This window comes from Bos javanicus, chromosome 23 (genome assembly GCF_032452875.1).
Source record: "Bos javanicus breed banteng chromosome 23, ARS-OSU_banteng_1.0, whole genome shotgun sequence".
Classification (NCBI taxonomy): domain Eukaryota; kingdom Metazoa; phylum Chordata; class Mammalia; order Artiodactyla; family Bovidae; genus Bos; species Bos javanicus.
This window is the reverse complement of record NC_083890.1, coordinates 41,949,004-41,969,986: the sequence shown is the minus strand read 5'-3', so window position 1 is coordinate 41,969,986 and position 20,983 is coordinate 41,949,004. Positions and strand designations below refer to the sequence as shown.

General features: G+C 46.8%; 1 protein-coding gene across 6 annotated transcripts in view; it reads left to right on the top strand.

Annotated features, from left to right (window-relative positions):
- JARID2 (jumonji and AT-rich interaction domain containing 2) overlaps nt 1-20,983 on the top strand; it is a 230,034-nt gene that overhangs the window by 113,027 nt on the left and 96,024 nt on the right. The window contains exon 1 of one of the 6 annotated variants that reach the window (XM_061398817.1): nt 16,865-17,289. The exons of the other annotated variants lie outside the window; for them this stretch is intronic. Within the exon in view, the coding sequence (XP_061254801.1) occupies nt 17,223-17,289 (67 nt within the window). The 5' untranslated portion in view covers nt 16,865-17,222. Of the gene's footprint in view, nt 1-16,864; nt 17,290-20,983 lie in introns of those variants that run through there. 6 annotated transcript variants of the gene reach the window in all.

Below are 20,983 nucleotides of genomic sequence, written 5' to 3'. Positions count from 1 at the left end.
TGCTTCTAGTTATAAGTGTAAGCCATCATAATTGTGAGGTGCTTTCTAACAGAAAAATGTCTGAGACTTGGTATCAGTGAAGCACAGCAAAATACAACAAAATGCTTTAAAAAATCAGAGGTGCATGTGACCAATTTGGTGTCAGGCTAGCAGGGAGGCAGGTGATGTAAAAGACCCAGTGTTGAGCTTCCGGGAAAAGCTTCCGTAAAGAAGTTGCATTCTGACAAACCTTGAAACCGAGGGCTGCAAGGGCTGCGGGGCGGGACAGGGTGGAGAGGACCGGCCAGGAAGAGTGATGTCAGTTCAGCAGGGCACGTGGCAGGTTGTAGCGGCTGGCCTGCTTGCCCTGCTCTGGCCCCAAGGCAGTGGCGAGCCTGCCTGGCTGCAGTTAGGGACGGTGAGAGCTGGAAGGGACTTCTGGAGGTATAGAGGTCAGCCGCCTCATTTTACAGAGGAGGAATTTTGAACCTTGCCGATGAGCTTAACTGGAAGGAATGAATGATGCCGAAGACTGATCGGAACCAGAAATCCATTTTAAATGATGGCGAGACACCAGGCTTCCCAGTCGGCAGGGGCGTGTGCGAGGATTTCACGGAGAGGGAAGGAGGGCAGTGCCTGTGGAGGCCGCTGCGTCCGCTCCTGTTTCCCGGCACTAGTGCATGAGGTCTGCCGCCTCTGGCAGTTCTGCAAGCTCCGTGCTCGCTCCCATTACCTCCCAGGCCTCTTGGCTTGGACCCGCTGGTAGGAGGAGGAGCACAGCTCACAGGTGTCACCTCAGGGGGCACAAGCATGTGATGTCTGAGTTTGAGAGAGTCCCGCCGTGCTTTCCTGCCTGTCCCTGTCCTTAGAGCAGACACCTTTGAGATGTGTTGAAGGCCAGAGGATGGGAACCTGCTGTTCCCATCTGGGATGTTCTTTAAGGCTCTTCCTCCCACTAAGAATCTGTCTGGTCAGCGCCTCCATCTGCGCACCAGAGTCCCCTTTTCTCATCGTCCCAAGGACAGCACTCTGGACAGTATTCCTCATTTCTTTGTCCTTTATTTACTTCTTTACTAGATCATTCCCATCCATAGACAGAGCATGTTGCATTAATAGTGTCTCCCATTAAAAATAAGCCCTCAGATAATCTTATCTCCTTCGTTCTGTTCATTTGTGTTCTTTCATTACTTTATAGAATTCCTCCAAAGAAAGTGTTCCAAGTCTTTTTCCCTCTGTTACTTATATTCACATTAATATTCTCTCCCTGCCCGTTCTCTTTTGAACCCTTAGAGTCGGGTCACTTACCAAGGCTGATGCCCAAATCCAGTTACCAGTCAGTGTGACGTAGCCGCCCACTTGGCCGTGTTTGACCTGACGCGTCTCGCCTGAACCCTAGTTGCCTGTTCACCTCCCAGACTTTGTTTCGTGGGTGGGTCTCGTGCGCTTGGGGTGCACCAAGCCAGCTCTGTATCCGTTCACTCTTACGTGCTCCTGCCTTGCTAGTCAGTGAATGCACATTCCATTCTTCTGGTTGCTTTGATCAAAAGCTTGGAGTTCCCTGGTACTTCTCTCTCTCTCCTTTCCTCCAGATTTCACAACCCCGTTCATCCTAAGCTCACAGTATCTTCTGCAATTGACTTTGTGCCACTGCTACTGGTACACACCTCTGGTTTGGGCTGAGACCCCTAAAGCTGTCTTTATGAAGCTCTTCTGCCTTTTCCTCTCTCTAGGCAGCAGCCAGTTCTTTGTAAGCAGGAATCGGCATGTGCCATATCCCGCGTTGTGCCCCCATCTCTCAGCGTGGAAGGCAGACATCCTTACCCTGGACGCCGGATGTGGTCCTCCAGCATCTCTCTGGTCCTGCGTGCCTGTCTCTCCCTCACCCCCGTCTCACCTAGTCTAACCTTCCTGCTGCGTTTAGCAGTGTACTCTTGCCCCGGAATTGTGTGCTTGCTGATGCTTCTATTTAGAATACCCGTGTGACTGTAAGTACTGAGGGTCAGGGTCTTGGTACTGGAGATTCTTCAAGCGCCATACAAAAATTGTGCCTTTGCCTGTTGCCCTTTAGCTCCCGACCTTGTAATGTTTTTTCTGCGTCGACTCTCTCCCTGCCTGGCATTGCATTGTTTGTTTATTACAAGCTCTCTCCCTGTAGTAGGTGGTGAGTTCCAGAAGGGAAAATCTTCATCTGTGTTGATGGCTGCTGTGTGCACAACTCCTGGGTGCTCTGTAGAGCGAGTGCTCACCTACACACTGGCTGTGTCCCCGCCCCCTGCCCGTCATACCTCAGTCCCATTGTGGACATGCTCCTCTCTGTTCAGGGTTCTCCAGACTTCATTTTTGAAATGGCATGGACCTTGACCTCTAAGCCCCTCGCCCCGGATCACAAGCCGTGTCGTTTCTTGTTACCACAACGCAGAGTTATTCATAATTGTCATGTGTTTATAAGTCTCATCATCATAATTCTTGGAATTGGGTCACCCCTTTACCCTTTCTTTCTGAACCACAGTTGTTGAATGCTTGCCTAGGTACAAGATACATTGATTGGTAATTTTAATTTAAAATTGGGCTTTCTTAGGAAATAAGTTACTGCTTTTAATTCTCATAACAGTGTTTTACTATTATAACTTTGCGGGTTTGTTTAGTGGGCCTCATATATGGAAAGCAACATGTGTAAAGCTAGGTAGCTGAGAAGTGGTTAAGTCAGGATCTGAACCCAGGACTCCTGAATCCAGATCTTGCCCCCACCTTTAAAAAAAAAAAAAATTTGAGGCGGTCTTTACACTGTGAAATTGCCTCTCTTAGTGTGCAGCTCAGTGAGTTGCCAAATGTACATACACCCATGTGTTTAGTGCTCCACTGTTGATCCAGGACTTTTCCAATCCCCCCAGAGGATGGCCCTTCCAGTTCATTTACTTCTTTAAAGAGTGTTCGCAGTTGGTGGTTTGTCAGCCTGGCTGTCTCTGTATTTAGAAGCTTTTATGACTTTATATGAGTTTGCGACCTTTGCCCAGAATGTGCCAGCTGCTGGACAGTGTCTGTGGAGACTTGAAGGTGCCTCAAAGCCAGAGGCACACGTGTGTCCATTGAGCAGCTCCTGGAGGTTTTGAGCTTGAATAGGGACCCCATGGTCGGACCGGCTCACGGCCGACGCTCACCATCTCATGGTGGTGCTAGTGGAGTCGGATTCCCCACCCTAAACCGGCATCACAGTTTTTGTCTGAGCTGCCGTGCATGCCCAGACCAAGTGGGCTTTGAGAAGCTTGCTTCTCACCACCTTCTGTGTGGCCTCTCTCGTGGCACCCCCACCGGCCCCCTTTGTGTCACTGTTTTTAGTCTAAGGATACTCAGCCTTGATGTTAATAGTTCAAGATATTCTGGAACTTGCGTTCAAGACCTTGCTTTTCTCCAAAAGCAAGCTAAAGGGGCGTCTGTAAGTCATGTTCCTTCTCTGCTAGTACAGTGTGTTTTCAGTGAGATTTCTTGTGAGGACCCCATGACCTGCCTGGTGGCCGTGAGGATGCAGAAACATGCAGCAGCAGCACGGTGGGATGGCTGATTCTGTCTGTTTTCTTGTGGCTGTGGTGTAAGTCTGTGTATTAGTCATCTGGTGCTGCCTGAAGACAGTACCACAGACTGGGTGGCGTAAAAAAGACAGAACTGTAATTCTTAAGGTTCTGGAGGCTGGAAGTCCAAGATTCAGGGTTCCAGGCACTTCAGTTCTTGGTGAGGCCTTGCTTCCTGGCTGAGAGAGAGAGTGCTTTGGTTTCTTCTCTTCCCCATTTTATAAGGACACCACAGCCCAATCAGATTAGGGCCCCACCCATATGACCTTGTTTATCCTTCGTCACCTCTTTACAAGCTCAGTCTTCAGATGTAGTCACATTGGGTGTTCGGGTTTCAGTAGGATTTTAGGGGGGAGTCACATTAGTTTTGTAACAGTCTTGTATTTGGTAGGGATTTGTGACGGGGACAGTTCTTTAATTTTAGATTAAGTTAATTTCCTTGGTAATCTGCTCCGTCTTTCTCTTTGTGAGACTGTAACAATTTCTTGGCAAGTCAGGAAACTCTGAGGGCTGCTTGACCTCAGAAGACACTGCTCCTCTCAGTTGGGTGGAATTCTTGACCATGTTTTTACTGAGTGGTTGCTCCCGTCAGACCACTTGGATTGGTCCAAGTGCTTTACTTCACTGGGGGTTGAAGCATGGCTCACCTGCACCAGGAGCTGCCTTCCGAGGCCGGGGCCCTTACAGAGGGCAGACAAGGTGTTCTGTGGGCTCTGAGGGCTGGGGAGGGGACTGGCAATTGAGACTGCCTAGGAAGGACGCTTCTATCCTCGAGTTTGAAAAAACTCATAGGATAATTTGAAGTTGGGGGATTCCTATTTGTAGGACATTTATCCATCCTATGTGTCTGAATGTTATGCCCTAAATGTAATTTAGGGCAGTGCTTTCCAGGTATGTTAAATTCTCAGCAAGTATGGAAAGGAGGGCTCCGTAGGGTCACCAGATAGGGCTGCACTCAGCCAGAGGACATCTGCTCGTGCGAGGGGTTTTCCTGTGTCCATTCCTGTCAGTCGGTGACAGCTCCCACCTCTTACTGCTTGGAGAAGGGCCTCGTGGGTTTTCTAAATCTTACACGTTTCATGATTTGAATCCTGTGATATGTGTGTGTATGCAGTTTATAACTGCTATCAGATCGACCACAGTGGACGCTTGCAGTTTCGCTTTGCTTGTGAATTTCTTAGATCCCATCTTCCCCAGATTTAGAGGACCTTTTAACTTGGCCACATAAAATGTTTAGAGTCCTGTCCAGCATATATTTAAAGCCAGGAGAGTGATAACTGGATATGCTTTGAGGGAAATTACCATACAGGCCACAAATCCCTTAACTTAGAATTTGTTACTTAATCTCACCTGCTGCCAAATCTCATATATCCTTCTGGCTTTCTCCATGGTCTTTAAGGTCCTTCTGCAGAGTCCCAGATTTAGCTTCTCTCGTTCAGGAGGTTTGGGGACAATGAGGGAAACAGGGACTGTTCTGTAACCTTAGTCCCGCCTCTGCAGGCGACACGTAACCAGCGTCAGCTTGGCCTGTCAGCCAGGCTGTCCCTGTCTTGTGCCAAGGAGAACTTTTAGGGCTCCTCGTGCCGGACGCCCTGAGACCTGGGCCCCCCTCTCTGCACCGCCCCCTGACCTGTCACTGGTGCACTTGGCTCAGTCACACCTTGGAGGTAACAAATCAGCTCCGTGTGGACACGGACGGGGCCTCTTCCCAGCTGCCCTGCCCTGCCCTTGTCTTCTGGGTTATTTCTTAACCAGGTCTGCACCTCCCTTTGGCAGGTAGGTGGGCATCCTGGTCACGCTTGGCACCTGGTCTTGATGACAGGGGACGCCATCTGGGCTTGAGACTCCAGGCCAGCTTGTGGCGGTGTCTGAAGTGGCAGCTTCCTTCCCGTTTTCCAGGGCTCTGCCTTCTGATGCGTGAAGGCAGCCCAAGGTCTCTACATCGGAAACGTTGAACTATTGTTTCTGACACTGTCCTCCTTTCCCAAAAGATTGGGTGTTTGTGAAGGGCCTCACTGAATGCACCTTGCTTCCTATCTTCTAGAGGGCTGAGGAGTCCTCTTCAGACATCATCTGGGTGGGTGACATGCCAGTGGGACGTATTCCAGAATATTCCGTCTTGGCATGCAGGCGGGCCTGCTGGTTTCCTGCAGAAGCTGAGCTGCAGATTGCCCAGCCTGTACCCTAGTGGCTTTCCCCGTCTCACTCAGTCCTTGACCTGACTTTAGACAACCCAGGCTGTTTGAAAAGGGCCTTTCCAGTCAACTCGGTTGGAAAGTGCTGCAGTTGTAAAGGGTGAGCTGGAAGCTTCTCAGCTGGCACTTTCTGAATTCCTCAGAGGAAAATATTGGCACACACTCCACTCTCTGCCTGAACCCTCCTTATAAATCGAGAAGCCAAGAGTTAGGAAGCACAGGGCCAGGTCGAAGTGAGTATGTGTTTGGGGGTTGGGGGGGAGGTACCATGTTGTCATCCAAGCTGAGAGAGCTGGCTGGTTCCTGATAACAGTCCCGTATACTTCCTCTTTCTCCCCATGTTTTGATGTTAATTTTCCTGCCACTGAAAATAGAAGTGTCTAGTGAATGCAATTTACAGTGTTTCTTTTTTTTTTTTTTCTGGAGAGCCTTTTCTGCCGAAGATGCAAGTAGTGTTTTTTGCTTTGTTTTTTTTTCCTTCTCTTTTATGATTTAAATGAGAAGGAAGGTGGTAGGCTGCTTTATTCAACAAGTGTTGCATCTTTTAAGGAAAGTTTCCTTTTTTCCTTTTTGGCTTTTTTTCCTGTGGTTTCAGGGGACAAGGTGCTGAGATAAGAGGCAGGCGCTCGCCATTGATTTATTAGCCTGTTTGTTACCATCTGTCTGCCTCGCACTTCAGTCTGTTGATGGAAAGCCCGATGCGAACGTGCCATGGGGCTGGAGAGATTTCCATCTTCCCAAGTTGTCTGTCTGACTGCAGAGCCTGTGTAATCATGTCTAGCCAGGCCCCACAGGAGCCTGTGATGTGGCGAGTAACACTCGGGAGAGCGTTGGATTAGTTTCTCTATCCAGCCTTGGACATTCCTACCGCTGCAGACGAAGGTCCTGCAAGGACACTCTCCAGCCCTGTCCACAGGGTCAGCCAGCACACTCGGCTCCTTCCTGGGGTCTCCCCAATGGAAGAATTCCAAGGGAACAGGTTAAGATTGCCATCAAGTGGCTACTCTTGGTAGTGATGGGAGGCTGTACCGGCCACCACCTCTGGCTGACTTGTCAGTCTCCTCCGATTTCTTAGCCCTTTTTTGAAGCAGATTCACAGTTAAGAGTGCTTTCCGGCTGAGGAACTGACTGGTTTTCTTGGTGGGTGGTGGGCAGGGTGCGCTCAGTGCATCTGCAGATGGTACGCCCCCAGTGAGGATCACACATCAGTGTGCCCCACAACCACGCCGTCCCGGGTAGATGCTGAGGCTGGAGCCGGCCCTGGTCTGAGCTCAGGGCCCTAGAGCTACGAATGCACACGCTCCAGAGACTTCCTGGAGAGAACTGTTGGGCATTCATTCTCCCACCAGTCCTGGGCCAGGAGGCCACAGCCCTCCAGCTTTTCTCGTGGAAATTGGCAGAAGAGGGTCATGCCGTCGTCCATGAGTGGGTGGCTCACAGTCCCGCCAAGGGTGAAGGAACTAGCAAACCTGCTTTGGTCACTCTCTCTTGGCTCCTGCTCGGTTGTTTCCCAGCTCTGTCAAGTGGAGGAATAATTTTTTTTCCTCAGAGGCAATATTCTCAGGAGTAATGGGATGATTTATTTAAAGTCCTTAGTCCCTGGCAGGAAGGAAGCATTCAAAGGGCAGTTGTTATTGAGGTTCTAGATGTACATTACCTAACCACTTCTCATAAAAGCTGTAGCTGGGTCATAAAACAGCATACTTAAGGGACTGTGTTAAAATTGGTTTGCTTTGTTCCCTGGGTGCCAGCATCCTGTAATTAGACCTCTCCCTAGAACTTGGGGAGTAGAAACCCTGACCAAGCTTGAAGGAAGTGACCCGTTTTGCTTTCCCCAGCAGGTCATTCCTCACTGGTGGGAAACCTCGTATGTGTGTGCGCTCAGTTGTGTCCGACTCTTTGTGACCCCATGGACTGTAGCCCGCCAGACTCCTCTGTCCATGGGATTTTCCAGGCAAGAATACTGGACAGGGTTGCCCTTTCCTTCTCTAGGGGATCTTCTCCAACCCAGGGATCGAACCTGCATCTCTTACGTCTCCTGCTTTGGCTGGTGGATTCTTCACCAGTGAGTCACCTGGGAACCCCATTGGGAAGCCTGTGTAGTAGGAATAGTGAGAGTTTATATGGGGGGGAATGCCCCTACCTGGGCACAGAACGCTGGATTCTGTAGTCTCTGAGGAGCCTGAGAGGGCTCTTTCTGAGCTGGCACGTGATGGGTGGAAGAGAATGGACCTGTGCCAGCTGTATTGGGGGGCAGAGACCTAAGGCAGGCAGAGGGAAGATGACTGGAGTGTCCAGGATGGAGGCTAAACTTAGGGCAGAGTCAAGGGAGAAAACTCTAAGGGCTCTGTATTTTCAGCAGCCTTTTAGAAGGGATAGAGGTTATGTTACACTGCAGTCTGTCAAATTAGCCCCAAATGCCTGGATTCCAGCCATTGAAAGCAATATTGGATGCGGCAGAAAGTTGATTGGTTGTAATATGCACTGTCATGGCCCTGTCATTCTGGTCCTACCAGTAACTGGGTATCGCTGTGAGCAGTCATCCTTTCTCTGGTTTCCTCCTTCAGTAAAAGAAAACCCTTGCCACCCCTTGTCTGTCTCGGTTCTGTTTTAGCGATGGGTGATGACAGGATGTGTTTATGGCAGGCTCATGTTCTTCCAGCTCACTCGATGCCCTGAGACATTTGGAGGTCTTTGCAGAATTCGGAGGGGTGTGGATCGGAGGTAGCAATGTGGAGGAAATGTGCTGGAGGGCGGGGTGTGTGTCCTTCCCCACCCACGTCTCTCCGGGCCCACAAGAATGCAGGGTGATGGTTTCTCTCTGGAGGTCTCCTGTGTGTGTAGGAACTGAGGCGGTGAGCCCAGAGTCCTCTGTGGGTTCACACCTCTCAGAGCCTAGAGCCTGGAGGGTAGCAAGATTGAGTCCTAACTCAGAACCGTTTCATGTGACACTCTTAGTTGATGCTTGCTGACCTTTCACCCTCAAGCTACAACAGGATCTCCTAAAACCATTTGTGATGGAAAAAAAAAAAAAATCCCCCTTTGGTGCAATTGCTTCGCACAGAGAAAGTTTTTCTACAGTTCTTAGTTTTCTGAATAAGCTTGTGGCTTTTGAGTAGTCCCAGCCTCGTTTTCCCTTCTCCCCTCCTGCAGGAGCCATCTGTGCTGCCTTGGAGGGGGTTTGTCGGCTCCTGCTCTGTTTGCCCCTCCCCTCCTTGACGCCTGAAAAGAAGTCCCGTCTGTCTGCCATGCCCTGGGTGTGCTGGGCCTGTGTTCTTAGCTCCTAGCAGAGAACAGCACAGAGACGCAGAGGCTGCGGCTGCATCCCGAGACTAAGTGCATGGAAAGGCTACAGATCAGCACTAGCCAGGGGAGCTCTCAGCGGTGATGGAGACGCTTCATGTCTGTGTGGCAGCCACCAGTCAGTTAGGACTCTTGAGACCTAGCCCTAGCTGGTCTGGCTAGTTTCAGTTAATTTTAAAAGCCACGTGTTTGTGTGTTTGTGACCAGAGTCTACCAAATTAGACCGTGAACTTAGGAGAGAGGGTGAGCGAAGGAGTGAATTTCTTCTGTCTTCCTGCTCCTGTTGTTGTTTTTGGCTGAAAGTCCTTTTACATACCCCGTGTCCTCAATTTCAGAAACACTCCCAGCAAAGTGAAATGATAGTAATACTTGTTTCAGATGCCTCTTAGTGTTTTGGGCAGCTTCAGGAGACCCTTGCCCATGGTATTAATGTCACAAAATTTGTATTGTCCTTGACTTCAATACAGCAGGTCTATCACTGGCTCCAAAACCCCTTTCTTGTTCTTATGTGCCTCTTAATCTAGGTTTTCTGTTAGCATCGCGTAAGTAATGTCTAAAGTAGCTGCCTGTTTCATTAATCAACTTGTCTTGTGGTTGGGTGCTGCGTCTGTGGTGGCAGCAGTCCTATTTTTCTTGCGATACCATTTAAATAACTTAAGATTTCCTTTTGCTTTTGTATTTAAAGAAATTGATTTTGACTCTGGAAATTTCAGAAATTTATGAAGATTACCTCTGGGGAGAATCCTGCTTTTTGTTACTAGTTTGTTTTATTTTCTCTGGTCTGCTTTCTGGACATTTATATTTTTTAAACACAACTTGTTTAAAATTGTTTTCTGTATGCAATGGAATCTCTACAGTTTAAGTTACACTTTCTTTCCTCATGTTCCTAAGTGTTTGAAAATGTGATTTTTAAAAATCTTGTGTAATATTTAATACAGTCGTGTTCCATATTGAGCATTAGTCTTTAGTATGATACATGATACCTTTAAGGAAAATACCATGAAGAATATAAGAAAACTGTTAATAGTGATTGATGTAATTTCACCTTATAAAAAAGAGAAGGATTACAGTTGTGGTTTTTACTTAAAATTATTAGTCACAAACCGAGTTTATCAAAATTAGAGTATAAAAGATAAATACTTTGAGGAATACACAGAACAACTTTACAGGTGTAAATAAATTATTGTCTCCATTTCTTTTAAAAAATCATTAAAAGGTTAAATATGTATAAAACATAATGTGAAGGTTACTGTTAAATTTTTGAAAGCTGTAATTTAATTTCACCTGAAAACCTGAAGTTAATTCTTGAAAATTCTTTAATTTTGATTCATGAATGCCAGCAAATCAAGTGTATTGTAAATCTCACGAGGCATTCCTGGCAAAATACTTTTTAAACACAGAGAGATAAGTATTTGACATATTTTCCTCTCTAGGAAGAAAAGCGGAGGGTGCCTTTGAAAGCTTGGTAAGATGTAGAATGTGGCCCCCTGAGGTAACAAAGAGTGCTTCAGGCTTATAAAGACCCTGAGATGGCCTCAAAAGAAGCACCTTATGTTTTCGACAGGATTCATTCGTCCTGAGCCACTTCTCTAGGCTTATGCTAGATTTTGAGGGTTATTACAATGAGCAAGACTAAATCCTCTTGGTCAGGAACCTGACAATCAGGTATGACATTGAATAGCACCTGTAGAGCTGGTGACACTGTCAGCAAAGGCTGAGCAGGAGGGGCTGCAGGAACTTCCTGGGCAGACGGAGGAGAGACTACCGCAAAAGAAGGAATGGTATGTGCAAAGGTACTGAGGCTTGGGAGTGCAGGGAGTGATGAGAGCATGTCGTTGGCCGCGCGTGACTCCCCCAAGCCAGCTACTCCATTGCCTTCATGGACCATCATGGGTTGTCCATGTTGCCAGGTTTGAAAACCAAAGCACTGATAGCCAGTCATGGTTTAGAAAGCTGATAGAGGAAAACTTTGTTTCGTTTAAAAAAAAAAAAAAAAGAATTTAAACCAGTAAAAGAAGCAACAAAATAATAAAGATGAACTACATTGAAATCCTTGCACAAAAATTCTTGTTTCTGTTTAATTTCTTCGTACTACTTCCTAGAAGTGAAATCGCTAATATAAAAATTGTCATCCCTTTATCAGTATGTTGCCATACTTGCGGTGTGTGAGGCTGTGGGCTTTGTCAGTGTTGTGATCTGCCTCTTCTTGGTCTCAGTGCTGTTCAAACAGCGCTTTCTGTTACTCTTTATTCTTGAGGTAAAGTGGCCATGTTGTGATTCTCATTGAATTCTACTTAATACTACGGTGATTAATTTTCAAAATCATAGTTTTGATAATCTTTAACTTTGCATCATTTCTCTGTCTACCTTTTCAAATCCATTATCTGAATCATTAAAAAAAAAACACATTAGGGACTTCGCTGGTAGCCCAGTGGTTAGGGATCCGCCTTGCAATGCAGGAGACACTGGTTCAATCCCTGGTTGGGGAACTAAGATCCTACATACTGCAGAACAACTAAGTTCTTCCACCACAGTTAAAGATCCTGCATGATGCAATGAAGCAAAATAAGTTTAAAAATATTAAAAGCTTACATATATATGTATCTTCTGTTTCTTTTTACAGTCAAATAATTAAAAGTAAATATTACCCACAAAAATTGTATTTCACTAGCACCAAAGTTTTATTAAGTGAAAGTCACTCTGTCACATCTGATTCTTTGTGACCCCATGGACTGTAGCCCAGCAGGCTCCTCTATCTATGAGATTCTCCAGGCAGAAATACTGAAGTGGATAGCCATTCCCTTCAGATTGAACTCAGGTCTGTTGCATTGCACGCAGATTCTTGACCATCTGAGCCACCATGGAACCCCTTATTAAGGCATGTAGGTAGCCTTTCATAAAGCACTCATCATGTGCCATTGGTACTTAACATCTTAAACCACTGTTGTCCTTATGGCCATTTAACAGGTAAGCAAAGTGAGGCACAGAGAGCTTTCGTGAGAGCTTAAGGAGAGTTAGGGTTAATGGGAAGTAAAACTAAGATTAGAACCAAGCAACCTTGTCCAAATTACGATATATGTGCTGTGAATCAGTAAGGTTTTTAGTGGTTTAGATGCCCAAATAAACCTTTTTTTTTTTTTTTTTAATTTAAAAAGTCTGATGGAACATTTTTTCTGATAGCTTATCAATTTGAACCTCCTGGTTTAATTGTAGTCGCATTTCAGTGGTATTAGTGACTAAATCCATTGCGACCAAGTTTGCTTCACTAGTTAATATACAGTCATCCAACCCAGTTCTCCTGTGTTCTTGTAATTATTGGTATTATTTTATAATTGTACATTGTGGCCTTGAAGTCACGTTGGCTGTAGGGCCAGCCACATGCATTACACAGCTGAGCGCTGTTGGTGCTTCAGGAATTAGCAAACCCTCTTGGAAGGGGTCCAAGTCAGACTCCGTATGTACTTAATTCTGGTTGGTATACTGCCAGTGTCTTAACTTTGATTTAAATACAATTTTAACAAGTAATGTTTATTATTAACATAATGACTGCTGCAAAGTGCCCACACTTCAATAGTATTTTTGAAAGTCAGATATTGGCACAGTGGATCATTTTTCTGTATTGGCTTTTTAAAAATTATTATAATTTAGGTGATATGATCCATACTGTGTAAGTCAGCTCAGCTAACAGAGAAATATCTTTGGACACATGGCTAATGCAATGCGCTCATTAAAACCCTCTTATTTCCTAGACTTCATGGACACCGCCACCTTTATTATGCCGTCCTCTCACAGGGAAACCCACTCTACCCTGCCTTCCTGTTTAAGTATTTTTGGTAAATTGCTGTTCATAGCACATAACCCAGGCAGTAAGGTGCCCCCGTCATGTGCCGTAGCTTAGATAGGTAGGGAACTGGAGCGCTTTTGGAGGTCGGTCATGGGTGGTAGGGAGCACCCCAGGGCTTGCTCCAGCTGTGACAGGCTTGTCTTTCCTGTTTGAGGTGGGTCCCAGCCCTCAATATCGGCTGACTTCCTTGATTGGATACATGAATAAAAGAAGGTCTTAATGCTTCTGAGGCAGCAGGTTCTCTTAATTAGCACAGGGTATTATTAGATATCCAAATTTGATTAAGGCAGCAAATGAATTGTTCTTTCCAATTTTGTCCACCTCCAAGATTTGGGGTTTGCTTCAGCTGTGTATTTTTTAAAATGCTGAGTGCAGCTGGTGGGCTGCTGGAGTTGGCCCAGCTCATTTTGGTTGTGCACGTAGGTGGGTCTTTAATTCTGAGACCTCAGATGTCCTGGCATTGAGGCGATAATCGGGTGGAGGGCAGCCTTGTACCTGGCCGGCTGCAGAGCATTTCTTCAGATAGGACATCCTTTCTGAAATTCTGATCTCTTCTAAAGTAGCAATTGAAGTGACTAGTACTCTGGAGTCTTGAGTAATAAGAGGTCTTCATATTTAAACAATTGGAAGTTCAGTGATACATTGCTGGTACACAAGCAAAAAACTGACTTTGGAAACCAGTTTGCTGTTAACGTATAAATTTGAATATTTGTGTACCCAAGAATTTGTAGTAATTTTTACTCTTAGTTGTGTATCTCAGAGGAACCGTAGCACTTGCTTGGTGGGGGACAAGTAGAAGGATGTTTGCAGCGTGGTTCATGATAGCAACAGATCAGCAACACTTTAAATGAACAAGAGAATCAAAATAAATTGTGGAATATCCATACAATGGGGCTACCCAGGTGGCATGGTGGTAGAGAACCTGCCTGCCAATGCAAGAGATGCAGCTTTGATCCCTGGAGGAGGAAATGGCAGCTCGCTCCAGTATCCTTGCCTGGGAAATCTCATGGACAGAGGAACCTGGTGGGCTATAGGTTCCATGGGGTCACAAAGAGTCAGACACGACTGAGTGAGCACACACACACACACCATACAATAGAGTGTGATAAATCATGGTGAAAATGACAGGACAGAAGATAAACAGAATCATGGTGGGATCTTACTTAGTAACCTAATGTTCAGCTGGAAGAAAAATCTTCTTGGGCTTAACATGGTATGATAGCCTTTTTGTGAAGCTAGTAATTGTGCCCAGAAAAATAATATACTATTTAGGCATGCATATTTGTGCTGTAACTTTAATAAGGTAGGGGGAAGCACAATAGAGACTATTTTAGTGATTGAGTTTGCAGATTTTCTCTATTTTATCCAAGTTGCAGAAAAGGGGTCTCGACAGAGTTGCCAGTATTGAGGGGAGTCTTGTCTTCATTTAAGAATTGAGACTTCCTCTGATCTTTGAATGTTGCAGCTTAGCTGGTGATGCTGTCAATCATACTTTGAATAAAGAAACAGTCATTGCCAGTCTCCCTTTCTACCCTCCCCTCTTAACAGAATTTCAGTACTGAAAGTTGTGATGCTGCTGTGAAGCTGAAATTCGCTCTCAGTGTTCTTGTGTATCTCCTGGAGGATGCTGGTCCTTCTAGTCTGTCCGGTGCTGAAGATAGCTTTCCTCTGGTAAGACCATGTTTTAGCCGAACAGTCCAAAACCTACTGAAGTTTACAGCCAGGAGTTTTCCCAGGTCCTGTTCCCGACCCAGCAGCAGAGCACAGGCCAGAGTGGATACACAGGGCTGGCTAAGCACGTCTTTTAGGGAATAAATCCCTAGTGTATAGTCTGATGAATTTGAGCAAATTCTGGGAGAGAGTGGAGGACAGAGGAGCCCAGCATGGTGCATTCCATGGAGTCACAAAGAGTCAGACACAACAACAAAAAGTGCATCATCAGATGCTGCTATGCTTTTAGAAGTAAGAGCAGTCTGGGGCCCAACATCCTGTTAAAGTGAAAGTGTTAAGTCTCTCAGTCATGTCCCACTCTTTGCGACCCCATGGTAGCCAGCCAGGCTCCTCTGTCCATGGAATTCTCCAGGCAAGAATACCAGAGTGGGTTGCCTTATCTTTTTGACTTTAAATACCTTGTTACTTTTTCAGTTGATTGGAAGAGGAAGCCTGGGAGACTAGAGATAGGTAAAGAGCAGCGAGCCCTTACATACCCACAGGGGCTGTGTCTGAGTGGTCAGAGTTGGGGTGTTAAGCGTAACCATTATCCATTCATGACCCTCAAGCTTCATTTCTGACTGATTGGTTATGTCTTGTGGTTTGTACTTTCTTACTAACATTTTTTCAAAATTTCCATAATATCCAAATCAATACCTGCCTCATATCTCCTTTGCAGTTCTCCCTTTTGGGTGCTTTTGATCAGGGAAGGCCACTAAGACAAGTCCCCATACAAAGAAGAGGGACGAGCCAAACAGTCACCCCTTAAATGTCCTTTAATGGACTGTGTATGACTTATGCTGCAGTGGGATACACGCCAAACAGTTGTTCAGCATAATAGGAATAGATTGCACTGGAGAGAGCTGAATGAGGGTCTGTTCTGGGCTCACACTGGGCGTGTAATGGTTGCAGAGGCTTTTCCAGCCCTCTATCCTACAGGGAGTTTGTCACGAGGTTGTTCTGGTGTGTTAGCTTGCCCCTGGCCCCAGAAACCCCAGGTTCTTGGATGGCCTTCTGCTTGTTGAGGATTTAGTCACTGTGCTTTTGGTTAAGAACCAGACCTGCAGAAGCTTCAGTTGACATATCTGTAAAGTGGGGGATTGTACTAGATTATCTCTAAAGGCGTTGCCTGTAATTTTGGTTTTAAAGTGGTGGAAATTGAGTAGAGGTTTGGGCCGACCATCACCTGCCTCCTGACGTTTTTTGTTTGAAAGTGAGGCAGGTCGAGATGCTGTGGTCATTTATGAAACAGAGCGGACAAAATGCATAGTCACTGGCCCTGCCACCAGGACAGATCTGCTTCTAGGGTTTTTTGAAGACTGAATAACTTGACCTATGTATGTAAAGCCCAGAAGGGTCTCAGTCAATAGTTAACAGCAGCCACAAGCTGAGAGTAGGAAGGAGTAAGGGCATTCCTTCCCCAGCTCCCTGGGTGAGCCTGCTGGTGAAGCCTTCAGTGCCATGTGGCCTCTCTGAGGGTGTCGACCATCTTCTTCCCCTCTGGAGAGGCATAACGAGGAGAATGTGGGCTGGTGTTCAGAGCATGTGCTTTGGACGTGATAATTGCCAGCTGAAGTTCAAAAGCTTCAAAAGCTTTGACTTTAACAATCAAACAGCTTATGACATAGGGAAGGAGATGCGAGCTGCAGTTATCTGGGGCCAGGGAGCTGGCCAGCCCTGCTGGAATCCTGCCTTTTTCACCCCTCTCGGCAGCTGCCAGGCCACAGAGCCCGTTTTGTGAAAGATCCTCAAGGAACAATGAGGGAAAACAGCTTCTGTTTTATTAGATTAGATGAATTTATGTGCCTGGGGGCGGGGTGTCCAGGCGCTGGGGGCGGGGAGGGCAGCCGTGGCCCATGCGGTCATCACTGAAGTGATGGAGCACCGGGGCAGCAGGATGGGAGGGAGGGGGCGCGCGGGATGGAGGAGGAGGAGCTTGTGGGAAGAGATTTCTGCAGTCTGTCTGGAGAGCTGCCCAGGCTTCCCAGCCAAAAAAACAAATAAAAATAAATAAAAAGCAAGTGCTGAATGACACAGATTATGATATTAAAAAAAGGATGCCATTGAAAATATGCTAGGACCCCGCGGCTGGGCTGGGGAGGGGGAAGCGTGTGAGCGAGGAGGGGTGGTGGGGCGGGGGCGAGGAGGGGAGAGCAGTCTGACTCTGGGCACAGAGAAGGGTGGACAGTTAAACTGCTCCCATCCAATGGGTCCACCCGCCCCCTCCATCCCCCCCCCACCCCCATTCCGCCTCACACCATCTTAGAGATCCTAAAAATAAGGATTTGTCTGCATTGCAGGTTGAGGAAATTACAGGGTGAAAAGCTATTTGAGCCTTTCCTTTTTCTCATTCTAATTCATCAGGAAGGGGTGGGGGGGAAGCCCCAGACCCCTCCTCTGTGGTGTTAGAGTCTCTCGCAGCCACATAAATAACCTTCCCTCGCGGCGCCTCCCCTCCCCCCGGCCGCGCGGAATCTGCACTGGCGGAATCCGCAGGCGCCCGCCTTACGTGCAGGGGAGGATTGTTGACAAGCGCTCCGAGCCTGCCTCGCGCGCGCCCTCCCCCTCCCTCCCGTCCTCTGTCCTCCTTCCTCTCTGTCTCTCTGCAATGATCCGGCTCTGAGGATGGCTGCTCCACGGGTCTGTCAGGTGCAGTTTTTGGTGGCTTATCTTGAGGAACCTGGGATAGAAGGTCTGTTCCTATGAATAAAATAAAAAACCAAATCGCTCTAGATTTGTTTCAGGCTGCTGTGGCTTTTGTTGGAGAAATAGGCCTTTTGTGGGTTTCCCTGCTGGGGTCCTGATTAAATCCATTATGGATGGCAAGGTGCTGTATATATATGAGAGTATGTTTAAAAAAAAAAAGTGTTGTGATTTGCTTAATATTACTATTCTTTCGGCTTTGGTATCCTCCCTGGGGGCAGTGGTGGCTCCTGCAAAGGCACTGTGGAAATTTACAAGAGAGAATTCATGTCGCTCTTAAAGCATTGAGCTCTGTTGACCATTTTGGCCAAATCTGCAGTTTTAGTCAGGCTTGTATGGATCTCGACCTTTCTCTGGGGACTGAATTGCCATCCAGTGATGGCTGGCCCCCTTTATTTTATTGCTAGTTGCTCTAATCATTTCCCAGCATTTAAAAATAGATGTTTGATTATAAATTAGTTCATCCTCTGCCATAGCTTTGGTCTCCTTTATAAACAGTATGCATGGTTCTCATTTCCCTTCATACTTTCTTTCTCTGCCTCTTGTCCTCTTTTCCTTGAAAAATGGAGGAAACTGAGGCACATAAACAGAGACTCAGTGACTCTAGGTTAGACCCTACAGCTTAAACTTTGAGAGCTCTCGGTTCTGCTCCCACATTTCGTGCATTCACACGTCTGCATAAGTGTAAACACAGGTGAATGTTAGCAGCCGTCAATTTTAGGTGCCTCACGTCTTTGCCTTGTTATTGGAGTTCTGCTTTCTGTACTGTTTCCATTACATTTCAACCCCGGAAAGAAGGCAGCTCCAGGAGGCAGTAGGCCTCTCTGAGCTGGCTTGCTGTCTGCAGATGTTGTTTTTCTTTTGGACTTTGAATATCCCACTTAATCCTTTGTTATATTCATCTGAGAAGTGGGTGTGCAGTTGACTTATCTGTATGTAGCGAGGTATGAGCGCACTGGAAAGCTTATAACAAAGAGTTTAGGACTTGCATGAGGTCTGTTTTATGGGCTTAGGGAATAAAGACTGCCAGAGATGTTTGGGGTGAGGATGTGGCTGTTTACCTTTCTGAATTAAGTTGTCAGGACACTTAAGTGTTTTGAAGTTGTTCCTGTAAGCTAATAACTTTATGGGATTTGTTGATTTGTGTTAAAGCCAGCTTTGTTTAACTTTGTAGAGACTTGTTAATATTGGAGAACTGGTTTCTTTGGGTGACTATATTTTGTGGGGTAAATGTAATGACTATATGAAGCTTTCCTATTCTCTCTCTCCAAATACACAAACACACACAGACATGTTTTAATTATAGGTAGAATGTCACTATCTGGGAACATGCTCTGCTTATGGAAAATCTCCCTTTGAGAAGTGCAAATTACAGGATTTATAAAACGAGATTTTGGCATGTCACCTTATCGGAACAGAAGACTTTGGACATGCTGGTCTTGTTTATCTAAAGAATTTTGATAAAAATGCGCTGGGTTCCCTTCCGCTGTGTCTGCCTCTTAAGTTCCCAGGCTCTGCAGTGGTCCATTGTTCTGCAGCTCATTTTCCACACCAGCCTAAGCCCAACACTGTCTTTAATCACTTCTTTTGAATGTGGAAGGCAATCTTCGACCTCTCGGACGCTCAGCACTGGGCCACTTGTCCAGCACACCCCTTACTTAGCTGACAAGAGACCTGAGTTTCATGTTTTAGGGGATTCCAAGGATTTGTGCTTTTGATGGACAGTTACAACTAGGTTGACTGGTTTTCCAGTGTAAACACAGCGAGGTCTCGGGATGGGGACAGGGACCAAGAGAAGGAATGACCCTGAGGTAGGAGGCTGAGGGCGACTGGACGCAGGTAGAGCTTCTCGTCATAGAGCAGTGTGAATGCTTGTATTTCAGTAATCATTTGTACTCGAGACACGGTACCTGTTCTGATTGTTGTGGGAATCATTTGAAGGGTGAAGGATGGGAGGATGGGAGTGTAGGGAGAAGAGCCTTTGCCCTAAAGAAGTGGAGGAGTGGCGCTGGCACACAGGGCCCTGCTTACTGGCGTCGTCACCAGAGCCTCAGTAGCTTCTGGGACCATTCAGACACCTTTCCTGGAGATTTTGGGCCCTGCCGGTGGAGGCACTTCTGTGTCCAGTGAAGTTCCGCTGTGGCATTCTGGTCCTTGCTGGAGCCTCTTCTGGGACTCCTGTCGGGACGTGGGAAGGAGAGGTCTTTTGTCTCCTGGTGGTGCTGACCGGTTTGGGGTTTAGTCAGAGCAGGGATCTGGTCCACCTTCCTGTGTGTACTTACGACCTGTCTGCGGGCTTGTTCCCTCTGTACCTTGAGGTGAGGAGCTGCCTCCTGGGCTAGGGTTTCTGTTTGTCTCTCTTCCTGTTCACGTCTCTCAGATTTAGTCATTTGCTTGATTCTGAAAAGAGGAGAAAAGGATGAGGGTCAGATATTTTCCTTGCCTGCCCAGTGGCCCAACTTTTCTGTGACATTATCACTGTCGGGTTTTGAACGAACATCCTTTCTGCAAAGATGTCCAGGAAGGTTTTGTGGAGAAGAAGTCTGGCTGTGAAGGGTTCCGGGGGATTCTGTAACCTGCCTGCCTCTCTGCCTGTCGGTCTATGTGCTTGCCTGCCTATCCATCCATCTTATTTGTCCATCTGTCTGTCTCTTGTATTTATCTATCCATCCTTCCATCCATAACACGCTCTCTCTACTTTCTGGGTGCACTTGCCTCTTGGGGGCTCTTTTGAGGGGCTGCTGGGGCTGTGTTTTCCTGGCTGGAGTGGGGAATCGTCATTGCTGATCTGAGAGCAGACAAAGGGGCGCCCTGGCCTGTCGGGGGCCATCCTCCTGAGGGAAAGAGCTGCGTGTCCTCCATGAGCTGAAGGAGTAAACCCACTCATCCGTGCTTTGTTGCCCACAAGTGTGGCAGTGACACCATGCCTCAAGACTGTGGTTTGTTCTCAGCCACCTTGGTGTGTTGTGGCGGAGAGGGTGTCAGTGGACCAGCCTGGGCTTCGCTTTGCAGATCCCTCTGCCCTGCTCACCCCCTTCCCGGGACCCCAGGATCAGTCCAAGGCTCAGCTGTTGACCTGAGTGTATACAGTTGGGTTTAAACTACATTTTCATGTTGACTCCGTGAAGCTGGCCCCAGCCAGGTTTTCCCCGGCATCCACATGTACAACGCAAACAATCTAATTTTTCTTTCAAAATTTGAGTGAAAATAGGCTTTATTTTCCACTAATCATGGCAGCAAAACAGACATTCTAAGTACCTCAGAGAAGGTCCTACCTCGGCCAAGGGGGCTGCTTTTATGTCTTGCCAGCCCCCTCCCTCAACAGACACACACACACGCGCTGCTGCTGCTGCTGCTGCTGCAAATGAAAGCTCTCTTTGGATGCTTGACTGTTTAATATGTAATGTGATACCTTGTCTCGCAGTGACAGGGTGACAGACGGGCATTGGCTCCATAATACAGAATTACCTTTTGTGCATCTCTTCTACAACAAAGCCGAATACACTGACTCTCCCTAATATGCTAATACGTTTGGTGTGCTCCAGATGTTTTGGAAGCTCGGGAACAGCTTCAAAGGTCTCCTTGTTTTTCTTTCTCTTTAACCCTTCTCTAGGCCTTGCTTTTGTGAAACGAGAGGCGTTAGATTTTTCTTCCATTGTGTATTTCGTCCTGTATGGTAGCTA